This window comes from Phocoena sinus, chromosome 1, assembly GCF_008692025.1.
Source record: "Phocoena sinus isolate mPhoSin1 chromosome 1, mPhoSin1.pri, whole genome shotgun sequence".
In the NCBI taxonomy this organism is placed as follows: Eukaryota; Metazoa; Chordata; class Mammalia; order Artiodactyla; family Phocoenidae; genus Phocoena; species Phocoena sinus.
Window position 1 is genome coordinate 53,999,299 of NC_045763.1, and position 26,312 is coordinate 54,025,610.

General features: G+C 40.4%; 1 protein-coding gene across 13 annotated transcripts in view; it reads right to left on the bottom strand.

Moving 5' to 3' along the window:
* Positions 1-26,312, bottom strand: part of DOCK7 (dedicator of cytokinesis 7) — a 242,973-nt gene that overhangs the window by 199,858 nt on the left and 16,803 nt on the right. For 11 of the 13 annotated variants that reach the window (XR_004352185.1, XR_004352187.1, XR_004352186.1 and 8 more), the window contains exon 1: positions 11,298-11,447. The exons of 1 other annotated variant lie outside the window; for it this stretch is intronic. Coding sequence is in view for 8 of the 12 variants with exons in the window: in XM_032648489.1 (XP_032504380.1) it covers positions 11,298-11,335 (38 nt within the window). In the remaining 4 variants the exon portion in view is untranslated. Of the gene's footprint in view, positions 1-11,297; positions 11,448-26,312 lie in introns of those variants that run through there. One more of the 13 variants, XM_032648558.1, reaches the window with a different exon arrangement.

The window sequence follows — 26,312 nt, forward strand, 5'->3', positions numbered from 1 at the left end:
AAAAAAAAATTCACCATTAAGAAAATAAAAAAGCAAACCAGACAGGGAGAAAATATTTGCAAATCACATATCTAATAAAGGACCGACCTTTATCTAAAACATATAAAGAACTCTTACAACTCAAAAACAAGATAAATAATCTAATTTAAAAATGAGCAAAAGATTTTGATAGTTCACCAATATAGACAGATATGTAAATAGATATGTAAATGGTTAATAAGCACAAGAAAAACATCACTAATCATTAGGGAAATGCAAATCAAAACCATAATGAAATGCCACTTCACAAGTACTGATACATGCTACTACTTGACAAACCTTGAAATGTTATGCTAAGTGAAGGAAGCCAGACACAAAAGGCCACATATTGTATGATTCCATTTATATGATATGTTCAGAAAAGGCAAATATAGAGAAAGAGAGACAGACATAAAGTATATTAGTGGTTGCCTGGGGCTTGGGGTGGAACTAGGGAGTGACTACAAACTGGCACAAGGGGTTCTGTGGGGAGGGGGACGAAAATGCTCTAAAACAGGATTGTGGGTGACGGTTTCACAACTTTATAAATTTCCTAAAAATCACTGAATGGTACACTTAAAATGAATTAACTGTACGGTATGTAAAGTATACCTCTATAAAGTTGTCTTTTTAAAAAACAAAAAGAGCTTGGATATGGTTGGAACTACTCTGTGACGATAAGGGTAAGAAATTGCTTATAGTCAGAGAAAGAATGATGGTGACAGGAAAAAGAGGAGTTGCAGTGGAGTCACTAAGAAAGTTTTGGACTCTGAGGCTCCTTACCACCACCCCTGTATCTTTAGCAAAGTTTAAAATCATTAAAAGGCTGATATGAGTGAAGGAGTTCAGTTTTCTGATGTCACAGGACAAACATGGAACACCTCATGTGGATGCAGGAGTGCAGGTGCAGAAAGAAGCATGGGAAAGCCAAAAAACAAGAACCAAGTAGACCTCTTTGGGAGGCTGTGAGTTGGCATTAAGGTGAGAGCTAAACTTAACAAAGTTAAGAGACAGGGGATCCACAGCTGGCATCAGGTTACCCTGGTTTTGTTTGTTTTTTGTATTTCACCAGTTACATTTAAATTTTAGCAGGTAGTAGAGCTGACTATACAGCTATATATTTAAATGATTTTAGGGATGCTACACAACTTCAAATGACTAATTTTATTTAAAGAATATCAGTTGTTTTGGGGACCAGCACTCTGACCCTCCTTCTTTTGGTTAGAAACTCCTTTTTGATAAGCAACTCATTCCTTGAGATTGGGTGTTGCTGACACCATCACATCTCTCCCCCAAACCACAGAGGACATATGACCCAGGAATGGCCAGAATCCCCTATATCCCTAAACACAGTAATTGGTTCAAGGAAGGACATGTGATCCAAGCCAGACCAATAACTGTGTCCCTGGATCTTTTCTGCCACAGCTAAACTTGTAGGATTCGAGCCTGGGGCTGTCAATTCTCATTGTAACCATTTTGTTATAATTTTGTGGAAAATCTAGCCAAGACATGAAGATAAGAGGCCTACTAACATCACCTGTATCCCTGGACCCAATGTACTCAGTTAACATGAATCAGCACCTTTTTTTTTTATATGTGCAAATTAATCTGATTTGAGTTTCTGTCACTTGCAACCAAAAAGTCTCTTCTGTAAAAGGCCACTGAAAAAGCAGAGACATCTCAAGCGGTTCAAAGGGGTCCAAAAGATGCATCCCAGAAACTAAAGGGAACTAACTCTCTGTGGAGACTGAACTGACTAATGGAAAACAGGATGCAGGAGAAAAGCAGGTAGATAAACTTCCTCTTCTTCCACAGTCCCATCTACACATCTAAGGAACTGTTCCTCTGTCTAAAGATATCCTGTGTGGCCAAGCACGCACACCTGGCAAACGATCTCTCTTTAGCTCTTTGTGAAGCAGTGGCCAACGAGATAAGGTATCACCTTACATTGTTTCCCATCCTTCTCTTCACTTTCCTCTTCTCTTTTAATGCCCTGAGATTATGCCTCCCAGAAAAAAACTCAACTTTTTTTTTTGTTGGCTGCGTTGGGTCTTCGTTGCTGGGCACGGGCTTTCTCTAGTTTCGGCAAGCGGAGGCCACTCTTCGTTGCAGTGTGTGGGCTTCTCATTGTGGTGGCTTCTCTCGTTGTGAAGCCATGGGCTCTAGGCACTCAGGCTTCAGTAGTTGCAGCATGCGGGCTCAGAAGTTGCAGCACACGGGCTTCAGTAGTTGTGGCTCACGGGCTCTAGAGCGCAGGCTGAGTAGTTGTGGCACATTGGCTTAGTTGCTCCGCAGCCTGTGGGATCTTCCCAGACCAGGGTTCGAACCCGTGTCCCCTGCATTGGCAGGCGGATTCCTAACCACTGTGCCACCAGGGAAGTCCAAGCCTCAACTCTTAATCCTTGTTTCAGTCTCTATTTTCTAGGGAACCCAGCCTAAAAGAGTACCTACAAAAAACCTACAGTAATCACCAGGCTTAATATTAAGTGAAACACAGAAAGCTTTCCCTTTGAGATTATAAACAAAATGAGGATGCTCAATATTAACACAATGTTGAGTAGAAATGGTAGTAAAGATCTGTACAATAATGCAAGATAATAGCCTGCAGACCAACACAAAAAAATAAATCAGTTACAAGGTTTGGAAAAGACAAAACAAAAATTCTTGATTTTCAGATGATACGGCTGTCTACATGGAAAATATAAAGGCCACAGGAGAGTAAGTAGGTTGACTGCAGCCTGATCTTCCCCCTCAGCTTTGTTCAGTCTTCCTGTACCAGGAGCTTCTCAAGCATGGAGCTGGAATATAAGGTCTCCTGAAAAAGACTGACCCTGTGTTTTCCTGAGAAAGCACAACAGTTCTGGTTGAATCAGTCCCACAAAGCTATTGTGTAACCTGAGGACTGTCCAGAGTTGAAAAGCCTGTGCCCATTTTGAAGAACCAAGGACTATTATTAAACTCTGGTAAAAATTTTTAAAAAAAGAAAAAGAAAATACAAAGGAATCCACAGGTACATTCTTAGATTTAACAAGAGTTTAACAAGGTATATAGCTGATACAAAATTGTTATATACCTAGGGATAAATCTAACAAAAGATATGCAAGAACCTTATGGAGAAAACTACAAAATTTCATTGTGTGATACAAAGAAGACCTAAATAAATGGAGAGATACACCACGACCATGAATCAGTATTATAAGAATGTCATTTCTCCCCCAAATTGATGTACAGATTCAATGCAATCCCAATCAAATTCTAATAGGATTTGGGAGTTTTTTGTTTGTTTGGTTTTGGTGGATTCTAAAATATACACGGAAATTCAAAAAGCTAAGAGCAGCTAAGACACTTTTTTTTTTTAAGTTGAGTGGAGAGAGTCTACCAAATTCCAAAACTTATTATAATGAAAATTGTTTATAATTAGTGAAAAGATGTATAACTAGACCACTGGGACAAAATAGAGAGTCCATAAAAAAAAACCACAAATAAGGACACACACATCTATTATAGACATGGCAGTACAGATCAATGGGGAAAGGAGAATCCATTCTGAAAAAATTAAAATTTCACACCATACACATACCAAGTCCAGGTGGAATATAAACCTAAACACAAAGGAGGTAATTACAAAGTTTATTATACATCAGATGAATATCTTAATGACCTCAGAGAATAAAATATTTCTTAAACAAGACCCCCAAAATACTAAACGTTAAAAAAAAAGACCTGATATACTGCATTAAAACTTAGTTTTCAAAAGACTCCATTTTGGACTTCCCTGGCTGTCCACTGGTTAAGACCCCACACTTCCACTGCAGGAGGCCCAGGTTCAATCCCTGGTCAGGGAACTAAGATCCCACACGCCGCAACGTGCAGCCCCCCAAAAAAGTAAAAGACTCTATAAAAAGGATGAAAAAACAAACCACAGTGTAGGAAAAGATATTTGCGAAACATATAATCAATAAATGATTAATCTACTGAATACATATAAAGTACTCACACAAATCAATAAGAAAAAGACAATCCAAAGGGAAAAAACAAGGAAGGAAAATGGCAAAGTATTTAATTAGGTAATTTACAAAAAAGTAAATTCAAATGGTCAATAACATACAAAACAGGGCTCAATCTCATTAGTTATCAAGCAAATATGTACTAAAACTTTTACAATAAGATAGGATCATGCATCCACCAGATTGGCAAAATGAAAAAGCTGGCAATACCAAGTGATGGTAACTATGTAAGGCAACATTGTGGGAGTGTAAATTTCCACAACTATCTTAGAAAACAGTCTGGCATAGCCTAATAAACTTGATGATAAATAAAACTGCTAGGACAAGCAATAAAAACCTAGCAATTCCACACCTGAGCATACCATAGAAAAACTCATGAACATATGTACCAGAATATATGTATAGGAATGCTCATAGCAACACTGTTTCTAATAGTCAAAAACTGGAAACAACCCAAATGTCCATCTACTGTAGAATGGAAAATTGTGGTATATTTATACAATGAAATAATATAAAGCAATGAAAATGAATGAACTTCAACTGCTTGTAACATCATGGTTGAATCTGACAGATATAATTTTGAGCAAAAGTAGTAAGACAGAAAAGCATACAAACATACAGTATGATTCTATTTAAATGAATTCAAAAATAAAAAATTATATTGCTTAGGGATGCATTCATAGGTAGTAAAAATAAAGAAAAGCAAGGAAATGGTTATCCCAAATGTCAGGCCAGCAGCTTGGAGTACTCTGAAGCAAAGGGTAAGATTTAGAAAAGGAAAGGCAGGATACATCAAAAAAAAAAAAAAAAAAAAACCAATAGAACAGTTATAGAGATGGAAATGAGCAGAGCATTTGTGGGGGTAAAGTGAAAACACCAGACTGACTAGTCCAAAATGTAAGCTAGAGAATAAGCAACAAGAGAAGCACCAGATTATAGATGACTTTAAAATGCAAGCAGGAGTTTGGATTTAACCCCATAAGAAGCCACTACATTTATATTTTTGAACATAAGAATGCCATGATAAAAGCTGTGTTTTAGGGAGACTTCATTTGTAACACGTTTGAATTAGAGGAGAGAGGGACTAGATCAGCCATGACCTTGTTGTGAGGCAATGAAAGATGCTCCAGGGTGGCAGGGTGGTGTTCATTCCTACACTTCTTTTGCGTCCAGTTTACACAAGTTTCTGTGCTAAGCACTGGAGATAAAAAGACCTAGACCAGCCCTCAAAGAGCTCTGAAAAGCAGTATAAAATAGGGGGAAAGGGGAAAGGAGGGCAAGCATGAGAAAGTTTAGAAAGAAAAAGAAAAAAAAAAAACTGTACCTCATGAAATCAGTGATGAACAAAAGAAAGAAGTCAGATGCTCCTAATTCTCAAGAGTCCTATAATCCAAGTACACATAAGGTAGCATGGTAAGCACTGCCATATGGCCCCAGGATTGATGAGAAAGAGAACAGGCAGGAAGTACTGGTGACTATACCACATACATGTGAGAAAACTGACTATAAAAGAAAAAGAAATGATTGGTTGGCAGCCAGAAATGCCAGAAGACTCGATGGTTCTTTGTTTTATGATGAGAAAGGCAGGATAAGTCTTATGGCTTAAGGGAAACATTCATAAAAAAGAATAGATTGAAGATGCTAGAAAGGAAAGGGAAAATTGTGAGATCAAGGTTGGGAGGAGGTGGCAAGGTATGGGATTCAAAGTACAATAAAACAGGCAAGTTTTAGGTACAAGATATCCTTCAGGCTCAAGAGAAAGATGGTTGAACAATATATTGGGACAGTCATATGCTGAGGTTAAAATGAAGGACTCATGTGGTATGCTCCCAAACTTTTCGGTAAAAGATGGGGTAGGGAAACAAAGATGATAAATAAGAGAAATTATTTGGAATAAACCTCATTTCAAATGATAAGACATTAATTAATAAAAGATCAACTCTGGGGACTTCCCTGGTGGCACAGTGGATGAGACTCTGCACTCCCAATGCAGGGGGCCTGAGTTCCATTCCTGGTCAAGGAACTAGATTCCACATGCATGCCACAACTAAGAGTTTGCATGCCACAAATAAGGAGCCCACATGCCACAACTAAGGAGCCCACCTGCTGCAACTGAAGAGTCCGCCTGCTGCAACTAAGAGCCGGCACAACTAAATAAATAATATATATATATATATATATATTTTTTAAAGATCAACTCTACACTATTCTAGTCTCCCTCTAACACTACTCTGCATCTCAGGAGCAAGAAATAGGTTAGATATTCAGCATTAACAGTTAGTGAAATGAGTACAACAGAAGGTCAGGGAAGTGGTATAAGTGTCCAAAGTGATGAAACAGGCAGCACTGAAATAGTTGATACTACGTGGAAAGGACTTTGATCAGGAGTGAGATTATGAATTGAACAAAGTAGATTAAAAGATTGAGCCTATTCAGCCAGAGTTATGAACAGATTCAAGACTAAAAACAATTGAGGTTATAAATAAGCCTATACCCAGGAAATCCTACTCATGTAGGATTTTCCTCAGAAATAAAGATCTGATGAAAGCCTTTCATTAAATTCTGCTTCTTAGGCAGCAAAATGATATGAAATTAACAAAGATTAAGAAAACAAGGATAATTTTTGGTATACTAATAGCAGCACTGTTAGAAAATCTAGAACTACCACAGAAGAAAATATTTTGCAGAAAGAAAATACAGTCAAATAATAATAATTTAAGATCTGAAATCAGAGGACTAGGGTTTGAGCCTCAATTAAGGCAAATAATCTCATTCTCAGTAGGCCTCAGTTCTGCATCTGTATTATGGGAATAATAAATAACAGTAAATAACCATAATTCAAAAAGACACACGCACTCCAGTGTTCATTGCAGCACTATTTACAATAGCCAGGACATGGAAGCAACCTAAGTGTCCATCAACAGAGGAATGGATAAAGAAGATATGGTACATATATACAATGGAATATTACTCAGCCACAATAAGGAACAAAATTGGGTCATTTGCAGAGACGTGGATGGACCTAGAGACTGTCATACAGGGTGAAGTAAGTCAGAAAGAGAAAAACAAATATCGTATATTAACACATATATGTGGAACCTAGAAAAATGGTACAGATGAACCGGTCTGCAAGGCAGAAATAGAGACACAGATGTAGAGAACAAACGTATGGACACCAAGGGGGGAAAGTGGGAGTGGTGAGGTGGGATGAATTGGGAGATTGGGATTGACATATATACACTAATATGTATAAAATAGATAACTAATAAGAACCTGCTGTATAGCACGGGGAACTCCACTTCACTGTACAGTAGAAACTAACACAACATTTTAAAACAACTATACCCCAATAAAAATAAACAAATAAATAACAGTAAATAATATAGGAATAATAGCAGCAGCTAACATTTTTTGAATGCTTATTATGTTTCAGGCACAGTTCTAAGTGTCTTACATGTATTATCTCATTTAATCCTCAAATTAATCCTACAGAGGTTTTTAGCTCCACTTTACTGATGAGCAAACCAAGACAAAGAGGTTAGATCAACTGCCCAGAATTACACAGCTATTATTTGGTATAGGTAGAATTTCAACCTGGGTGATGTGATCTACAGCCTACCTTCTTTACAATATTCTTCTACCCTCTGGGTTATGAAGATGAGAATGTGGTAAAAAGTGTTTTAAGCATACACAAATATTCTTCATTACAGCTGAATATCAAGTGATAGGACAAAATAATCCAAACAAAATCCTAGGTCATTTATCTACAATCAACATTCCATAAATTGTACCTATTATACACTAGGGAGTGATTACAAAGGTTAACAAGGCATATGCCTTGTCCTCAAATAGTAGGGAGAACAGGGACTTCCCTGGTGGCTCAGTAGTTAAGAATCTGCCTGCCAATGCAGGGAACATGAGTTCGATCCCTGGTCCAGGAAGATCTCACATGCCACGGAGCAACTAAGCCCATGTGCCACAACTACTAAGCCTGTGCTCTAGAGCCCGTGAGCCACAACTACTGAGCCTGCATGCCGCAACTACTGAAGCCCGTGCGCCTAGAGCCTGTGCTCTACACCAAGAGAAGCCACCGCAATGAAAAGCCTGTGCACCGCAACAAAGAATAGCCCCCGCTCACCGCAACTAGAGAAAGTCCACACAGAGCAACAAAGATCCAACGCAGCCATACATACACACATAAATGTAGGGAGAACAGAAAAGAGGCAATACTGGACATGAAGTCTGCTTTTCTATGATGAGCCAAGGTTAGTAGCACAATCAGTGTTGTACAATAAAGAGCTTTGAAAAATCACCAAATCACAGCCTCAAAAAATAACAGCACTAAATGCAAAGGGCTAGGAAAAAACTGAGCCAGAAAAGAGATCAGTATAATTCTTTTCAAAGTAAACGTTTCTGAAAAATCATAAAGCTTTAAAAAAAGAAAAATAAGTTTTCCAGTAGCAACAGGCTTTTCACAGAGCAACAAAGTTCATATAGGTATGTCATAAAAAGGATTATTACTTCCAAATAATAGTCCTAGGCCATATTATAAATCCTGCAATAATAAAAAAAATAGTGATACTTACTGTGTACTTATTGTCTAGAAAGCACTGTCATAAGCATTTTATATGTATGGATATATTTAATCCTTACAACAATCCTATAAGGTGAGTCCTACTATTGACCCCATTTTATAGATAGGGAAAATGAGGCAAAAGTGAGAGGAAGTAACTCATCCAAATTTACACAATGGGGGGCAGTGCTAGGATGTCAAACCAGGCAGTCTGTCTCCAGAGTTGTGCTATACTTCCCCCAGTAGAAAACTAAGAAGCAGAACAATAATTTATTCAGAGGTATTATTCAGCCATATTTGGTAACTTGGAGGAAAGTACCTTTCGTTCACAATAAGCAGATAATAATTCATCATCTATAGCAGTTCTGTCCTTGGTCTTCCCTCCAGATTAAGCCTGTGCATTCCTCCTCAACTATCTCATCTACTCCTCTGGCTTTAATTACAATCTACTTGCTGATGACTCCCAAATCTAGATCTCCAACCCAATCTCTCTTCTGCACCTTAAACCTGTACCAACAGCCTCATAGACACTTCTCTTGGAATGCTCCATGAGCACCTCAAAATCAACATGTCCAAAACTGAATCATCATCTCCATCCCACCTCATTTCCCACCCTCACACCCATTCTTCCTCCTGTCCTCCCTTACTCAACAACTGCCTCCATCCTGGTTGCCCAAGTCAGAAACTTGGATGTCCTCCCAGACTCTTCAGTCTTCCTCACTTTCCTTATCCAAGCAATCATCAATCACTGCCATGCCTACCTCCTAAGTATCTCTACAATCAATGCATGTCTCTTCATTTCCATTGCCTTACTTTTATAACTTTAAACGGCTATACTAACTTGAATTTTTTTGTTGTTTTGCAAAACTGGTTATCTTTTTTTCTTGTGTTTTGTCATGCCCTATCTGAGAACAAATTCCATGAATGGAGAACAGACATTGTATGTATTTCACACCTAACTCCCTTATGTGCACTTTCTTGATCAGCACAATGTTCTCAGAGATAAGCTTTTGGTTCTATTTAGAGAAATTAATACTAAGCATGCATGTCAAGTAACGCATCTACTTTTAAATGGCACTGCCTTCAGAAACAAAACCAAGTTATTTTACAAAAAAAATTTTTAGAAAGAACAAAAGTAATAATTTCCTATTAAGTCTATCACAGCTCCCTAGGTTATACTAATTACTGTTAAGTGTTCCATGATAGCTAGTAAAGGCCATACACTGTACTAAACCCTTTATACAAATTATTCCGTTTAATGTTCGCAACAACTCTATGAGCTGGGTACCGGTTTTTTTACCCATTTTCTAAACAAGTAAAGACCTTAAACAATTTGGCCAAGGTGCCAACTTAGAAAATAACAGTCAGGATTTAAGCCCGTGGTCACAGTCTGAGCTTATGCTCTTAAGCACTTGCTATTTTGTCTCTTAAGGAGAAAATAAAATGTGTTTTAAAGCTCGAAAGAAAAAAAGAAAAGCTTAAATGAAACAGATGTTAGTTTTAAATGAAAAAGTGCCAAAAGAGAGTAACACTATGGAAGTTCAAGCAGTTAAGAAACGACCTGTTTGGTAGGTCCAAAAATCTTTAATAAATATCAGCAAACTAAAAAGATCCAGAGTCACAGAAATACAATTGTGGAAAAAGTAATACATTCGAATGTTTCTTTTCTTAGGACTTCAGATGAACAGAAATATGGTCTTATTAAACAAAACATGTCTAGTGTCATACACACTGATATATTCCACAATGAAAGTCTACAAATGTTAGAATCCTCCACCATAATTCAATTTTTAGTTTTAGGGGGGAGAAAGGTGGTAACCTCCCCACCACAAGTGGGTGAAAAGCTCAGAAACCTCAACCGTGATCGCTTGCTCACTGCTAGACTTCTAAAAACACGAGTCAAAGGGCCGGTGTATAAAGAACACTGCCTATCATCCATCTTCCTCTGGAGCTATGAGAAACACAGGCGCAGTTTACATTCACACACTACTAGGATCAAGCTCCAGCCTACAATTCGTCAGATCGGGCAGCTGGACACCGAAGGTGCAGACCACAAGCTCTCAACTTTTCATTTAGGCCGTACGTTTTCGATTCTGGGTGCACGAGCCCACTCTGAATTGGACCCCTGGGTGCAAAGAGGATTCCTGTCAGATTTCTGGGAAGGGTGAGAGGCTTGAAGGAGTGGGGGCCTCGCACCGGCCGGGAGCCCGCCGCGCGCCGAATCTTTTGTTGGGGTGGAGACGAGGGCGGACCCCCGCACCCTCCTGAGGGGCAACGGGGGTGGGCGGGGAGAGGGAAAGGGCCCCGGCCAGCCCGGGGGTGGGGACACAAAGAATTTGGGAAGCGCCGAGCGGCCGGCAGAAGAGCTTCCCCCGCCAGCCCTTCAATAAGCCGCCACGAACTCCAGGCCCGGGGGCCCGAGGAACCGGCGGAGGCAGGGGCGCGGGCGTGCGGGGCTCTCAGCGACCCCGGCCGAGGCGCGGGCTAAGGGCCGGGTTCGGAGGGCGGCGCCAGGCCTGGGCAGCCACCGCGGCCGCCGAGAGCCCCCTCCGCCCCTCCGCCCCTCCGCCAAGCCGCCGACCAGGCCGCGGGATCCCGGCGTCCGCGTCGCCACACCCACCCGCCTCCTAGGCCCGGGCTGGGAGGATTCTCCGACTCTTCCCCCGGCTGCGGCGGCGCGCCCCACGCCCCAGATTTACCTGCTGATCTTCTGGGCAAAGGCGCGGCGCTCGGCCATGGCTGCTAAGGCGGCTGCGGCGGTCTGGGCGCGGACGGGCGGGCGAGTGCCTCTTCACTCCCGCTCCCTCCCTCGCCGCCTCCTCCAGTCCCCGCTCCGGACCCGTGAGGCTGGGGCTGGCGGCCGGAGCCGGGAACGAGCCCGGCCGTAATGCTCCTGAGAGGCGCGCAGCAAGAAACCGCTCCTCCCCTCAGCGCGTCAATCCCCTCGGGAACCCTGGCTTCGGAACGCAGCTGCGGCTCGCGGAAGCGAAGAGGAAGACTGGGGCGTGGAGGGGGCGAGCCGCAGACTCAGGCCTCCCGGCTGCCGCGGGGCCCACATGACCGAGAGGACGCAAAGAGAAGCCAGAGAGAGGCCAGCGACCTGGCGAAGCAAGAGAATAAGATAACCGAGCGCGTGGGGGGGGGGAGCCAGGCTCTCCCGAAAAGGAACGGAAGGAAATGGAAGATGGGCTTTGCCAAGGCGGCTGTGCTGTGCCGCCCGGGAGGGCTGGGTCCACGTTCCTGCAGCACCCATCTCCGTGCAGTTGAAAGCACTTTCTGTTCTGCTGCGACCTTGTTAACGGGGTCTGACTGGAGAAGGAATGTTTTTTCTTACAGAAAAAGAGCTCTCTCCTGCAGAGGTAACGATAATAATAGTTGACTTGTGGTGCTAAGCCAGGCACTGGATTAAAGTTTTACATGCATGCATGATTTTACTTAATCTTCACAACAGCTCTTGGAAGTAAATTATTATCCTCATTTTAGAGGAAAGGAATTTGGTTCAGAGAAACTAAGCGACTGGCCCCAGGTCCCACAGATGGTAACCTCTTAAACCGAAGTTCAGACCCTGAGCCCAGGCCTTTTCTTTGAAGACACGTGTTTCCCCGTTAGTAACACTCTTCCTGAGACTATTACATATCCCTTTTGAATCTTGTTTTTCATATATATATGTTGAACCAGATAAGCGCTAACGTACTTTACCATTTTGATGTTCTGTTAAGTAATCTGTATATTTACCAATCAAGCTGATCTTGCCCATCAAATCCTATAAAACAGGGACTAGCAGAAAGTCATGTTTCATTATTCTGTTGTAATCCCATAGTGTCTAATGTGTTTGGCTCCTAATGCATATTTGCTGATTACTGATGTTACGGTGAAACTAAGAAAAATACCGTGGTTTCTTTAGTACCTTTCTCTTAAGTGTTGCAAGAATTTAATATGTGTATTTATTTATTTATTATGGTCTTGCTGTCTCCCTGTGAAGTATGTTGGATATTTCTTTTCCTCTCTTTTACAGTTGGAAAGTCAGAAGCATGGAGCTGTTAGTTCATTTGCCCAGAGTCACACATTGAGTCAGAGGTGAAAGCCTCAATTAGTCAGATCCATAACTTCCTGTCAGATCCACAGTGCTCTAACCACTGTGGAAGACTTCATTTATTTTGTTTAACAATGCTCACTCCAATAAAGGTGGTCTATTCAAAGAGGTACATATGTAGCTTCTCCCCAAGTGTAGTACAAAGTGCTGTTCTCAGGAAGTTTGAGTCCATTGGGAAACATGAAACAGCTACTCAAAGAACTGCAAGTCAAGGCTAACACTGTATGCTGGCCTTTAAGACCCTCCATGATAGGAACCCGATCATATGCTGTCACCTCCTTACTATGTGACCTTGAGCAAGTTACTTAACCTCAACTCTAAAACAGGGTAATAATTGTACCTACTTGAAAGAGTATTATGAGGATTCATTGTTATTATTATACCTGCTGTTAACAGGGATAATAACAGCTACCCTGCTGTTATTATTATCACTGTTATTATCATTATTCATCCTACCCTTAAGCTTGTCCTGGGTGCTTGATGGTCGCTGAATCGTTGGTCTGCTCTCATGCTCCCAGCCAGATGTTATATGCCTTTATCTCTGCTCTCCAAACATCTTTTCACTACTCTCTCAGAGAAATGACCACATTTTGCTTTGAATGGTTCTTTGTGTACATGACTCACTAGTTGCCAAAGTGTCTGAAAGGACATTGCATGCACTGTGCAGTTTGGTGGGAACATTTAGAGCAGGAAGAGGACAAGCTGTAAGCAGGCTAGACAGAGTCTGGTGAATACTTCAAGCAAGAATGGTGGTCCCCACCTCTGGGGAACAGCTGACGTCACAGACAAGTCCAATGTGGTGGGCAGGTATCCATATCCCACAGGAGTCCAGTCTCAGGGATATGTGTGGAGCTCAACAGAGGGACTGAGAGGGGAATTGTTTTGGCTGACCAGCGTCCATGCTCCCCACACTACCCCCTGTGTGTGTGTGTGTGTGTGTGTGTGTGTGTGTGCGCACCCGCACATACAGCCCCCCCCCCCGCCACACACACACACAAACACACAGGTCTCAATCCACCAGTCTCAATCACCACATTTTTATGGAGCAAATTCCAGCAGCCCATTTTCAAGGATGAGCATGTGACCTAGGCCTGGCCAAGCTGAGCAGCACATTCCCCTGGCTTCTGTGACTGGTTTAGGGGTAGGCACATGAGTCAAGCCAAGACTATTGTGGCCAAATGCCATGGACTAAAGTATTTTGAGATCCTGCCCTAATTTACATTTCCCCCAAAGCAGAGCTTGAGACACAACTTGGAAGCAGGCAGTTTATTAGGGAAGAGATCCTAGAAGCTGGAGAGAGGGAGTAGAGAGAGTGGACTAGAGGAGAGAAAGCCAGTAAAGGGGGCATTATTGAGTGTTAGCACAGTGGGCAGCAAAGCTTAATCCTGCCTGCCACCCCCCGGAGAACTGTTTAGTATGCACTTCAGAATTGGTCCTGTGAGGTTGAGTATTTAGCTACCCTTGGTTGAAGGCTGATCCTTGGGACATTAACTACTCCCACACTCCATGCTGCAAAAAGCTGAGCGATATGGTAGGTGCTTCAGGTAGGAAGCCATCCGTGTGCATAACTGTCCACCACAGCTGCAGCTAAAATCAGAGATGAGCTGTGGGGAAGAAGTATGAAGCGCCAATAGTTTCTATTACCGACCCCCTGCAAGTGACGCAGAGACTACAGTAACAATCCTCCTAAAACGGAATGTATGCCCCTCATGGTTCTTTAGTTGGGAAGGGCCCAAAGGCCAGGCTACCCCAATCAAAATGGCCTGAAATGTAGGCTCAGTGCCCACTTTAAAAACAAGCTGAAGTTATGCCTTTTCTGAATGAACTGTATTCCAAGGTAGTCATATTTGATGAGGGGAAGTTATTTTAGAAGAAATTGAGCTAACAAGTGCAGAGGTAGTGTAGACTCTGGTGAAATAGTGAACCTAGACCTGTACTATCCATTAACCACTTGTCACATGTAACCATTTACATTTAAGTTAATTAAAATTTGAGTCATTTTTCAGTTGTATTAGGCATATTTCAAGTACTCAATAGCCACATGTGATTAGAGGCTACCATATTGGACAGTGTACAGATAGAACATTTCCATCACCATAGAAAGTTCTATTGGACAGCACTGACCCAAACATGATAGCTGATAAACCATTAAATAAGAGCCTGTTGGAGAATTTGAAATGGTTGGGTTAGGACAATAAGAACAGAGCCCACTGATTAATCAACATCACAAAAAATTCAATCAGTCACTGTATTCCTCCTCATGTGATGTAAAGAGGAGATGTTTAGGATGCACACAGTACCACCTATGAAATATTTCCGTCAGAAGTTTAAACCCAAATCTGATCCAACCTCTGAATCTAATTATGAACCTATAGAAAATATAGGGGTTGGGGGAACATGTTAAGTAATACCCTAGGATTGCAATTAGCAAAATTGAGAATATGGTAAATTATACAGGACATAATGACCTGGTTCCTTCAAGAAATAAGTAGCAAGGAATTTTTAAAAGATTAAAAATAGAATAAAAGCACAAGCAACAAAAGGTGAATTGGACATCATCAAAATTAACAACTTTTGTGCTTCAAAAGACACCACCGTCAAGGAAATGAAAAAACAGACCAAAGAATGGGAGGAAATGTTTGCAAATCATTTGTCTCATAAGAGACTTCTGTCTAGAATATATAAACGACTCATATATCAATAATAAAAAGACAAATAACCTAATTTTAAAATGAGGAAATGATTTGAATAGTCGTTTCTCCAAAGAAGATATGCAGATGGCCAATACACATATGAATAAAGTGTTCAACATAATTAGCCATCAGGGAAATGAAAATCAAAACTACAGAGAAATATCACTTCACACCCATTAGGATGACTAGCATCAAAAGGACGCATATTGGGCTTCCCTGGTGGCGCAGTGGTTGAGAATCTGCCTGCCAATGCAGGGGACACGGGTTCGAGCCCTGGTCTGGGAAGATCCCACATGCCGCCGAGCAACTGGGCCCGTGAGCCACAACTACTGAGACTGCGCGTCTGGAGCTTGTGCTCCACAACAAGAAAGGCCGCGACAGTGAGAGGCCCGCGCACTACGATGAGGAGTGGACCCCCGCTTGACGCAACTAGAGAAAGCCCACGCACAGAAACGAAGACCCAACAGAGTCTAAATAAATAATTTTTTTTTAAAAAAAGGACAGATGGGCTTCCCTGGTGGCGCAGTGGTTGAGAGTCTGCCTGCCGATGCAGGGGACGCGGGTTCGTGCCCCGGTCTGGGAAGATCCCACATGCCATGGAGCAGTTGAGCCTGTGAGCCATGGCCGCTGAGCCTGCACGTCCGGAGCCTGTGCTCCGCAACGGGAGAGGCCACAACAGTGAGAGGCCCGCGTACCGCAAAAAAAAAAAAGGACAGATATTAATAACTGTTGATGAGGATGTGGAGAAACTGGAACCCCCTTATACTGCTGATGGGAATGTAAAATGGTGCAGCTGCTCTGGAAAACAGTCTAGCAGGTCCCCAACATGATTAAATATAGAGTCGCCATGTGACCCAGAAATTCCATTCTTAGGTATATACCCAGGAGAAATGAAGACATATGTCCACACAAAAACTTGCACATGAAATGTTTATAGCAGCATTGTTCACAATAGCCAAAAAGTGGAAACAACCCAAATGCCAATCAACTGACGAGTGGATAAAATGTGGTATATACATACAATGGAATATTATTTGACAATAAAATTAAATAAAGTACTGATACATGCTACGACATGGATGGATCTTGAAAACATTATGCTAAGTGAGAGAAGCCAGACACAAAAGGTCACAAGTTATATGAAACGTGTGGAATAGACAAAGCCATAGAGACAGAAAGTAGATTAGTTCTTCCCAGGGGCTGAGAGAAAGGGAGAATGGAGAATGACTGCTAATGGCTTTAACGTTTCTTTGGGGGGTGATTAAAATGTTCTATAATTAATTGTGATGGTCGTACAACTCCGTGAATATACTAAAATCTATGTAAATTTTACACTTTAAATGGGTGCATTGTATGGAATGTGAATTACATCTTGAGCTGATTTTATTCACAACACTGACACCAAATATGTGGAGTTTTTTTCCCCACACCAACCAATTCTCCAACTCTCCAAACACCAGCTGGGTGTCTATAGTTCATTTCAGTTCTGACACAACCTACCTGGGTTTTGCATAGACCCCACAAGTTAAGAGCTCAATCCTGCAAGATTACCCCCACCTAAGATGACAGCTGCAAGTCATAGGTTACCACTTGTACTTGTGACCAACCGGCTATAAATTCAGTGGGCTCCCACAGTCCCCTTCCCAGTTTCAATAATTTGCTAGAATGATTCATATAAATATATTAAGTGATATTAAGAATTATTATTTTCTGGGTATCTTCCCTTTGTTCCTCCAGAACCACTTTCCACCCTACTCTCTGCTCCAGAAGGCTGGACTCAATGGATTATATCAGTAGGGCTCCCATGCCCTTTAGCCATTAGATGGACTAGGCCAGTGAAAATTACTAGCAAAAGAAGAGAGAGAGGGAGGAGACTAATGTCAGGGTATCATTCCCCTGTCTCCCTCCCTGCAAGATCACCCTACTGTGTCTCTTGACCTAAGGTCATTGATTTTTTCAGTGTAGCCCACTCTATAGATTCTTTCTTTTTCCAGGTTCTGGTAACCACTCCCTCCCCATATCCTTATGGGTCTGGAGGTGGTACCAGCTCAGTCACTTACCCTAGGTTACTGTACTATACCTTGTGGTTCCCCTATACCCACAACCTTTAAATAAACCCTCTTAAAGTTATCTTCTTTGAGTGTATCCTCTGTTTCCTGTTGAAACCTTGATTTAAGTGCGATACGGGTTTTGCGGTTGTACAAAAAGAAGTGGGGTGGGGGCATCTTTTTTTCCTTAAAGATACATTCTGAAATGTTTATTAACGAACTGATATAAGGTCTGGAATTTGCTTTAAAAATAATCCAACATGACTGATGTTTAGTAGGTACAGAGTTTCAGAATTAAAAGATGAAAGAGTTTCAGAGATCTGTTGTACAACAATGTGAATATACTATTGAACTTTATACTTAAAAATGATTGAGGTGGTAAATTTAATGTTATGTACTTTTAACCACACACACAAAAATGATAATCCAATGTGGGCTTACGTTGATAATTGTTGAAGCTGGGTGATGGCAGCATGGGGATTCATTACCTCATTCTTTTTAAGCTGAAAGAAAGAAAAGAAAAAGGTCCCAAATTCGTGTGATATCAGAAGGGAGAAGACAACCCGCTGATTAGAGAAGATAGAGTTGAAAGCTCAGAGAATGAATCTATCATGTAGCCAGACTAAAAGGCCTAAGAAGCTAGGGGTTAAAGAAATAAAGCAAGTAGAGGAAACATTGGGGCAAGGGCCAGCTTGAAACCAATATCAGTGGTACCCTATTGTGCCATTCTTATTTCGTGTCACTGGGCTAGGATCTGAAATCTGATGGGGATTATTGATCTGGATCTGGGCCCAGATGAGGCCAATGTTCTTTAGGAACAGTAGGGTAGATCTGGAACAAGCAGGTCTGACACAGAAAGGAAGGAGAAGCACCAAAGTTCAAAAGAGTTGGAGTCATGGAAATGTTCTGCCAGGTAGGAGATCCTATGTGTTGTAGGCTGTGCGGAATGACTAAGAGGAGAGAGAACAATTGAAATTCTGAAAGAGACACTTGATAACCTTGAGATAAAGAGGTACCTTTCCTTCGCTACCTGGGGAGGGAAGAAAAGAATGGAAAATCACGCAGTATTGTAAAGGTAGAAATAAGGGAAATTGAGGGAGCTACCTTCAGATACCATTCCATTTTCTCACTAAATATAACCATGTAATGCTGGTATATTCATTTTCAATCACTGTATAACCAAAGGTGACCATTGTCATACATTCATCACATAATATAACCTATCAGTTGAGTGCCTATCTCGTATCCACAAGTCCTGCCCACATGCTTGGGGAAGGCTTATACAAAACATGTATACCAGGGGCAGGAATCTGGGGGGCCATCTTAGAATTCTGCCTACCACAACCAGGAAAGGATGGGAATCATGGATGTATGGGGTCATTGCTAGAATGGGTTCAGTTCTAGATAATTGTTAAGGTAGTAAATTTTCTGTTATCAGTATCATGTGGCACTGGGACAAGTATGAAAAAGAGTTGTGGAATATTCTTTTCCCAAATATTTCAAAGAATTGCATAACTTCCTCTTTTTGGGGACTACTAGGTGTAGCCTTGCTTAAAGATAGATGATTACCTCTTAAGAATGCTGCCTAACCCCATAATTATGTGATTCTGAAATAGAATGCCATCTAGCACCTTAGTTTTTGTATTTGCTATTTTAATCTATGTGTAATTTAGTTTAAAGTTCACTGCTTTCAGGACTTCCCAGGTGGCGCAGTGGTTAAGAATCTGGCTGCCAATGCAGGGGACACGGGTTCTATCCCTGGTCCAGGAGGATCCCACATGCCATGGAGCAACTAAGCCCATGTGCCACAACTACTGAGCCTGCGCCCTAGAGCCCGCGAGCCGCAACTACTGAGCCCGTGAGCCACAAATTCTGAAGCCCGCACGCCTAGAGCCCATGCTCTGCAACAAGAGAGGCCACCGCAGTGAGAAGCCTACACATCACAACGAAGAGTAGCCCCCACTCGCCACAGCTAGAGAAAGCCTGTGCACAGCAACAAAGACCCAGCACAGCCAAAAATAAATAAATAAATAGATAGATAAATAATAAAAAGAAAATTATTTCACTGCTTTCTTTATTGGTTTAGCTCTATAATATCACACAATTTTTTACAATAGGTGGGATATTCTATCAAGACAATTTTGAATCAGATTCTGACTCTGCTTCTGTTTCTGCTGCTAGCTCAAATACGTTACCTAATATCACTGAATTTCACATTCTCTACTTCTCAAACAGAGATTACAATAGATATTTCTGAAAGATTTTGTGAAAATAATTGGTTCTACAAAAATAGTTTGAAAGCTGTAAGTAGAAAGAACTTAAATACTGCTATAAAAGCTCACTTTTATTTGGCATGTTTTTTCAAGGTACATTTTTTCGAACAAGAATTACCTAGCCAGCCCCTTAAGGTTGTCAGCTTTAAAAGTTTGTATATTTTTACTTTTCCTTATATAATGTATTTGTAAATCATAAACCTGGAAGAAACCTGAGAGCTTATCTAGCTCAAGTGAAGTGGAGTGAAATGATTTCAACTAAAACCATCCAGGTAGTGGCAGAACCAGGTACAAAACTCAGGTCTCTATATTCCATGGTATTTTCATGACTCCATGGTATCCATTCATTCACTGCCTTTTATTCACTAACTGAATAAACATATTTTGAGTGCTACTGTGTGCCAGGGTTTGTCCTAGGGCATGATGATACACTATTAATGAGAAAATCATCCTTGCTCTCCAGGAAATTGGTAGGGGAGGGGTGTGGAGATAATAGACAAACAGGCAGTTCTTTGATAAAAGTATGCACAGAATACTTTGGGAATACATAAGAGGAGACTATAACCAATTCTTGGGTGGGCAAGAAAAACTTCCAAGAGGAGGAGACACGAATTCTAAAGGACAAATAGAAACTAGCCAGGCAGAGAAACTAATGAGGGTGTGGAATGGGCATTCCTGGCAGAGTAAACAGCATGTACAGGTACACTGAGGTATGAGAGCTTGGCTTATTCTGTGAAGCTGCAAATGGGTCTATGTGATTTGAGCTTGGCACACAAGGCAGGGAATGATAAGAGGTAAGACTGGAGAGATAAAGCAGAGGCCAGATTATGTAGGATTTGGTTTGCCAGGCTAAGGAATATAAAGTACACACTGAAAGAGATGGCGTAAGAAGTAGAAAATGGCAGGAAACAATCTGACCAAATTTAAATTCTATTACAATGATTACTCCAACTTTAGTGAAGAAAACAGATTAAAGAGAAGTTAAAAGTGGGGACAGGTAGACAAGTCAAAACATTGTTGTACTAATCCAAGGGTATCACTCTATAGATCTGGTTACTGTAACAGAAACCCAAATTACAGGGGTTTGCACAAGATAAAAGCTTTTTCCTCACTTAGTCAGGGCATAAGTAACCCAGGGCTGGTAGAAGAGTTCCAGGACATGGACTGTCAGTTGTTGCCCTCATTTGCATGTTCCAAGATGGTTTACCACATACACCTTACAGCCTGAGATATAGTAAAATGGAGAAGAGGATACGTTTCCCTTTAAGTTTATGACCTGGAAGTTCCACATCACTTCAGCTCATATCCCATTAGCCAGAATTTAAACACATGACCATTGCCTATCTGCAAGGATAGCTAGGAAATATAGTTTTTATTCTGTGAGGCCATGCGCGCAGTTAAAAAACAAGCGTTTATTATCATAAACAAAGGGGAGAATGAATTTCCTGGGGGACAATTAGCAGCTTTCTATCATACAATGTAAGAAAAAAAAGGACCTGATCCCCAAAGCCCTCTATAGACTCAATGTAATCCCCATCAAAATACCAACGGCATTCTTCACAGGAATAGAAAAAATAATCCTAAAATTTGTATGGAACCACAAAAGACCCCAAATAACCAAAGCAATCATTAGGAAAAAAAAAAAAAGCAAGAACTGTCACACTTCCTGATTCAAACTGTACTACAAAGCTACAGTGATAAAACTGTATGGCACTGATACAAAAATAGACATCTACACCAATGGAAAAGAATTGAGACCCCAGAATTCAACCTTTGTTATATGGTCAACTAATACTCTACAAAGAGCTAAGAGCACCCAATGAGAAAAGAATAGTCTCTTCAATAAATTGTTTTGGAAAAACTGGATAAAAACATGCAAAGCAATGAAATTGGACCCCTATCCTACACCACTCACAAAAATTAACTTGAAATGGATCAAAGTCTTAAACATAAGACCTGATACTATAAAGCTCCTAGAAGAAAACATAGAGAAGTTCCTTGATATTGATCTTGGAAATGATTCTTTTGCATATGATACCCAAAACACAAACAACAAAAGCAAAAATCAACAAATTGGGAGTACATCAAACTTAAAAGCTTTTGGGCTTCCCTGGTGGCACAGTGGTTAAAAATCTGCCTGCCAATGCAGGGGAGACAGGTTCAAGCCCTGGTCTGGGAAGATCCCACATGCTGTGAAGCAACTAAGCCCGTGCGCCACAACTACTGAACCTGTGCACCTAGAGAACATGCTCCACACAAGAGAAACCACTGCAATAAGAAGCCTGAGCACTGCAACGAAAGAGTAGCCCCCACTCACCACAACTAGAGAAAGCCCACACACAGCAACGAAGACCCAACGCAGCCATAAATTAATTAATTAATTAATTAAAGCTTTTGCATAGCAAAAGAAACAATTAACAAGATTAAAAGGAAATCTAAAGAATAGGAGAAAAATTTTACAAACCATATATCAGATAGGAAGTTAATGTCCAAAATATATAAAGAACTCATACAATTCAATAACAAAAAGACAATCTGATTAAAAACTGGGCAGAAAAACTAACTAGATATTTTTTCCAAAGAAGTCATCCAATGGCCAACAGATACATGAAAAGTTGCTCAACATCACTAATCATCAGGGAAGTGCAAATTAAAATCACAGTTAGATATTACCTCACACCAATTTGAACGGTTATCAAAAAGACAAGAGATAACAAGTGCTAGCAAGGATGTGGAAAAAAGGGAAATTTTGTGCATGGTTGATGGGAACGTAAAGTGGTGCAGCCACTGTGGGAAAAATTAAAAATAGAACTACCATATGATTCAGCAATTCCACTTCTGGATATTTATCTGAAGAAAACCAAAACACCAACTTGAAAAGATATACATACTCTCATGTTCATTGCAGCATTATTTACCATGGTCAAGATATTGAAACAACCTAAATGTCCATTGGTAGATGAATGGATAAATAAAATGCCATACATACTTACACTGGCATATTATTCAACCTGAGAAAGGAGAACATCCTGCGATTTCCAACAACATGAATGAAACTTGAGCACATTCTGCTAAGTGAGATAAATCAGAGAAAGACAAGTACTCTATAATATCACTTATATGTGGAATTATAAAAAGCCAAACTTGTAGAAAATGGTGGCTACCAGGGGTTAGAGAGTAGGGAGACAGGACAGATGTTGTTTAAGGGTACCTACTTACAATGAGTAGTACATAAGTCCTAGCGTTATAACTCCAGTGCAGTGAATATAGACAGCAATATTATAATCATCAAACTTGCTAAGATACTAGAACTTAATTTCTCCAACTACTAAAAAGAAAGGATAATTATGTAATGTGATAGAGGTGCTAATTATCACTACAATGGGAATCATATTACAATATGTAAGTGTATCAAATTAACTTGTTATACACCTTAAATTCACACAGTGTGATATGTTGAATATATTTCAGTTAAAAAAGAAAAAAAATAAGAACCTGAACATAAGATAGTGGCAGTGAAAATGAAGGGAAGTGGACCAGTTTGAGAGGTAATTAGGAGAAGAGTTGACTCAGCTGTAGATTGACTATGGAAGGTGAGGGACAGGACGGTGCCAGAGATGATACCCAGGTTTCTGAGTTGTGAACCTGGGGGGATGATGGTGAATAGCAGTTACTGAGTAAGAGCATATAAGAAAAAGAAATTTAGGGAGGAAGTAAAGAATTCAGTTTTGCACAAATGGAGTTTGAAGTGTTTACAGGACATTTAGGCAAAAATATTCAGTGGCCAGTTTTGGAATCCAAAGCATCTATGTGGAAATTTGGTGTATGAAAGCAGATGTTATTTGAGATATGAGAGCAGGGAAAATACATCAACCAAGGGAAAGAAGAAAAGGGTGAGGGCAGGAACCAAATTTTTAAAGAGAAAAGTAAAGAAGGGATACTAAAGAGCAGATAGGAAGAAAGGGCAATGGAAATAAGAGGAGAATGAATAGATGTGGTGTCTTAAAAGCCAAAGAAGGAGAGCTTTTCAAGAAGGAACAATAAAAATTATTCATACTCAACCATAAAAAAGAATGAAGATTTGCCATTTGCAGCAACATGGATGGACCAACCAAGAGGATATTACGCTTGGTGAAATAAGACTGTATTTTTCACTTACATGTGAGATCTAAAAATAAAACAAATGGATAAATATAACAAAACAGAAAAAGACTCACAGATATAAAGAACAAACCAGTGGTTATCAGTGGGGAGAGGGAAGCGGGGAGGGACAAGATAGGGGTAAGAGATTAAGAGGTACAAACTACTATGTATAAAATAAATAGCTACATGGGTGTAATGTACAATTAATGTAATATTGTAAGTCAACTATACCTCAATAAAAAAGTAATAAAATTAAAAAATAAAAGTTATTCAGGAGCATTATGGGAGAATTCCCAAGGAAAATGATGAGCAAATCAAATCTCCAGCTTTCCAATAAGAAGATTGGAGATTTCCAATAAGATGGTTGAGCCATTACTTACTTGAGTCAGGGAATCTAAATGAAAGCAATAATGGCACCAATTTTATAGATTTTTGGGAGGATAAAATTAAATAATTCAGGGGCTTGGCACATAGTAAGTGCTCAATAAGTATTAGCTATCTTTGCTCTTGTTTTTATAATTATTAGGAGTATTATTTTGAAATCCATTTAATAGCTATGGGGTCTGTACCTCCTATTCCCTATCCCTTCATCCTTCTACCCCCTCTTCATTTCTCACCTGTCCTTACCACAAGGAATAATGCCTAGTGTGTTAAGAGCACTGTGGAAATCCTAAACTCTATTCCCAACCCTTTTGGTATGTCAAGTCAGTGGATCTAGCTATCAAACAAATTCACACATAATAAAATCAACTACTACATGTAAATATTGAGCAGATTCCAGCCATTTTAAAAGCTTTTCTTCACTGTATCCTGGTTTTTTCTGCAGTTTGACATAACCTTATGGTGTGTCTCCTTACATATTTTAAAAGACATCACATTTACTAGAGGACTTTATAGCACAGTAGTTAAGAACATGGGTAATCACTGAGACATTCTTATGCTATCATTTTGGATTTTTAAAAAAATTTCACTATAGTTCAGTTTCTTTATTTGTAAAATTGGAATTATAATAGCACAAGAGGTAGTAACATCATAGCATTTTATGAGTGCATTCCTGTGCTTTTCCATTTTGGAATTCACTGTTCCATTTGAGATGTTTCAAACCTCTGAAGAAGAAAAAAAAATCCCAAATTCTCTTGAGGTAAGACAAATATAAAGAATAACAATTCTTGGGACTTCCCTGGTGGTCCATTTGTTAAGAATCCGCCTTCCAATGCAGGGGACGTGGGTTCAATCCCTAGTCGGGAACAAGATCCCACATGCCATGGGGCAACTAAGCCCGCGTGCTGCAACTACTGAGCCCGTACACTCTAGAGCCACGACTCCACAAGTAGAGAGCCTGCGTGCTGCAACTACTGAGCCCGCACACTATGGAGCCCTCATGCCACAATTAGAGAGAAGCCCGCACGCCACGTTGAAGAGTCCGCGCACCGCAACTAAAGATCCCACATGCCGCAATGAAGATCCCGCATGCCGCAACTAAGACCGGACACAGCCAAATACATACATAAATAAATACTTTTTAAAAATTCTCCCTCCCCAAATGTAGACATAGCTCTAGTATTCCATAAATAATGTTATCTTTTATTGTGCAGATGATGCAACTAACCTTCTGTGTCTTTCCTATATATGGAAGAGGATGGATAGGAGTCAGGGTGGGGGGGGTTGTGAAATCTTACCTTCGAAGGGATCAGTACCTGAGTTTTTCCCTTACTAAAAATAATGAATTTGTACAGGTACAATCTCTCCCTTAGAACTTTTATGATAAAGAACAGACATTCAAATGCCCACTACATGCCAGTATGTCTCTAGTAAATGGGCCGAGTAAGAGAGAAGGTCACCATAGTAAATGGGCCGAGTAAGAGAGAAGGTCACCATAGGTAGGGATGGGTAAAACTAAAAACTGAAAGTAAATAGGAGTTAGCCAGATGAGGCTGGATGCTGAGGCCAACAGAGAGGAAAGCAGAGTGAGCAGGAGCTAGAGATATCTTCCTGATGCATTGTTTTAACCTGCATTGTCCAATTTTGTAGCCACCAGCCCCATGTGGCTATTGAGCATGTGAAATACAGCTAGTCTAAATTGAGATGTGCTATAAATGTAAAATCACACTGCATTTCAAAAATGTAGTATGAATAAAAGATTTAAAATTTCTCATTAATAATTTTTTATATTGATTACTTGTTAGAATGATATGTTGGATATTTTGGACTAAATAAAATATATTAGGAAAATTAATTTCAGCTGTTTCTTTTTCCTTGTTTATGTAGTTAGTAGAATATTTAAAATTGCATAAGTGGTTCACATTTGTGGCTTTCACTGTATTTATACTGAACAGCACTGGTTTGAGCACTTGGGTCCAGCCATGCCTAAAGTTACACTAACTCTGGATTAACATAAGCCAGTAAATTCATATTTTTGCTTAAGCCATTTTGAGTTGAGTTTCTGACCCTTGCCACTAAAATA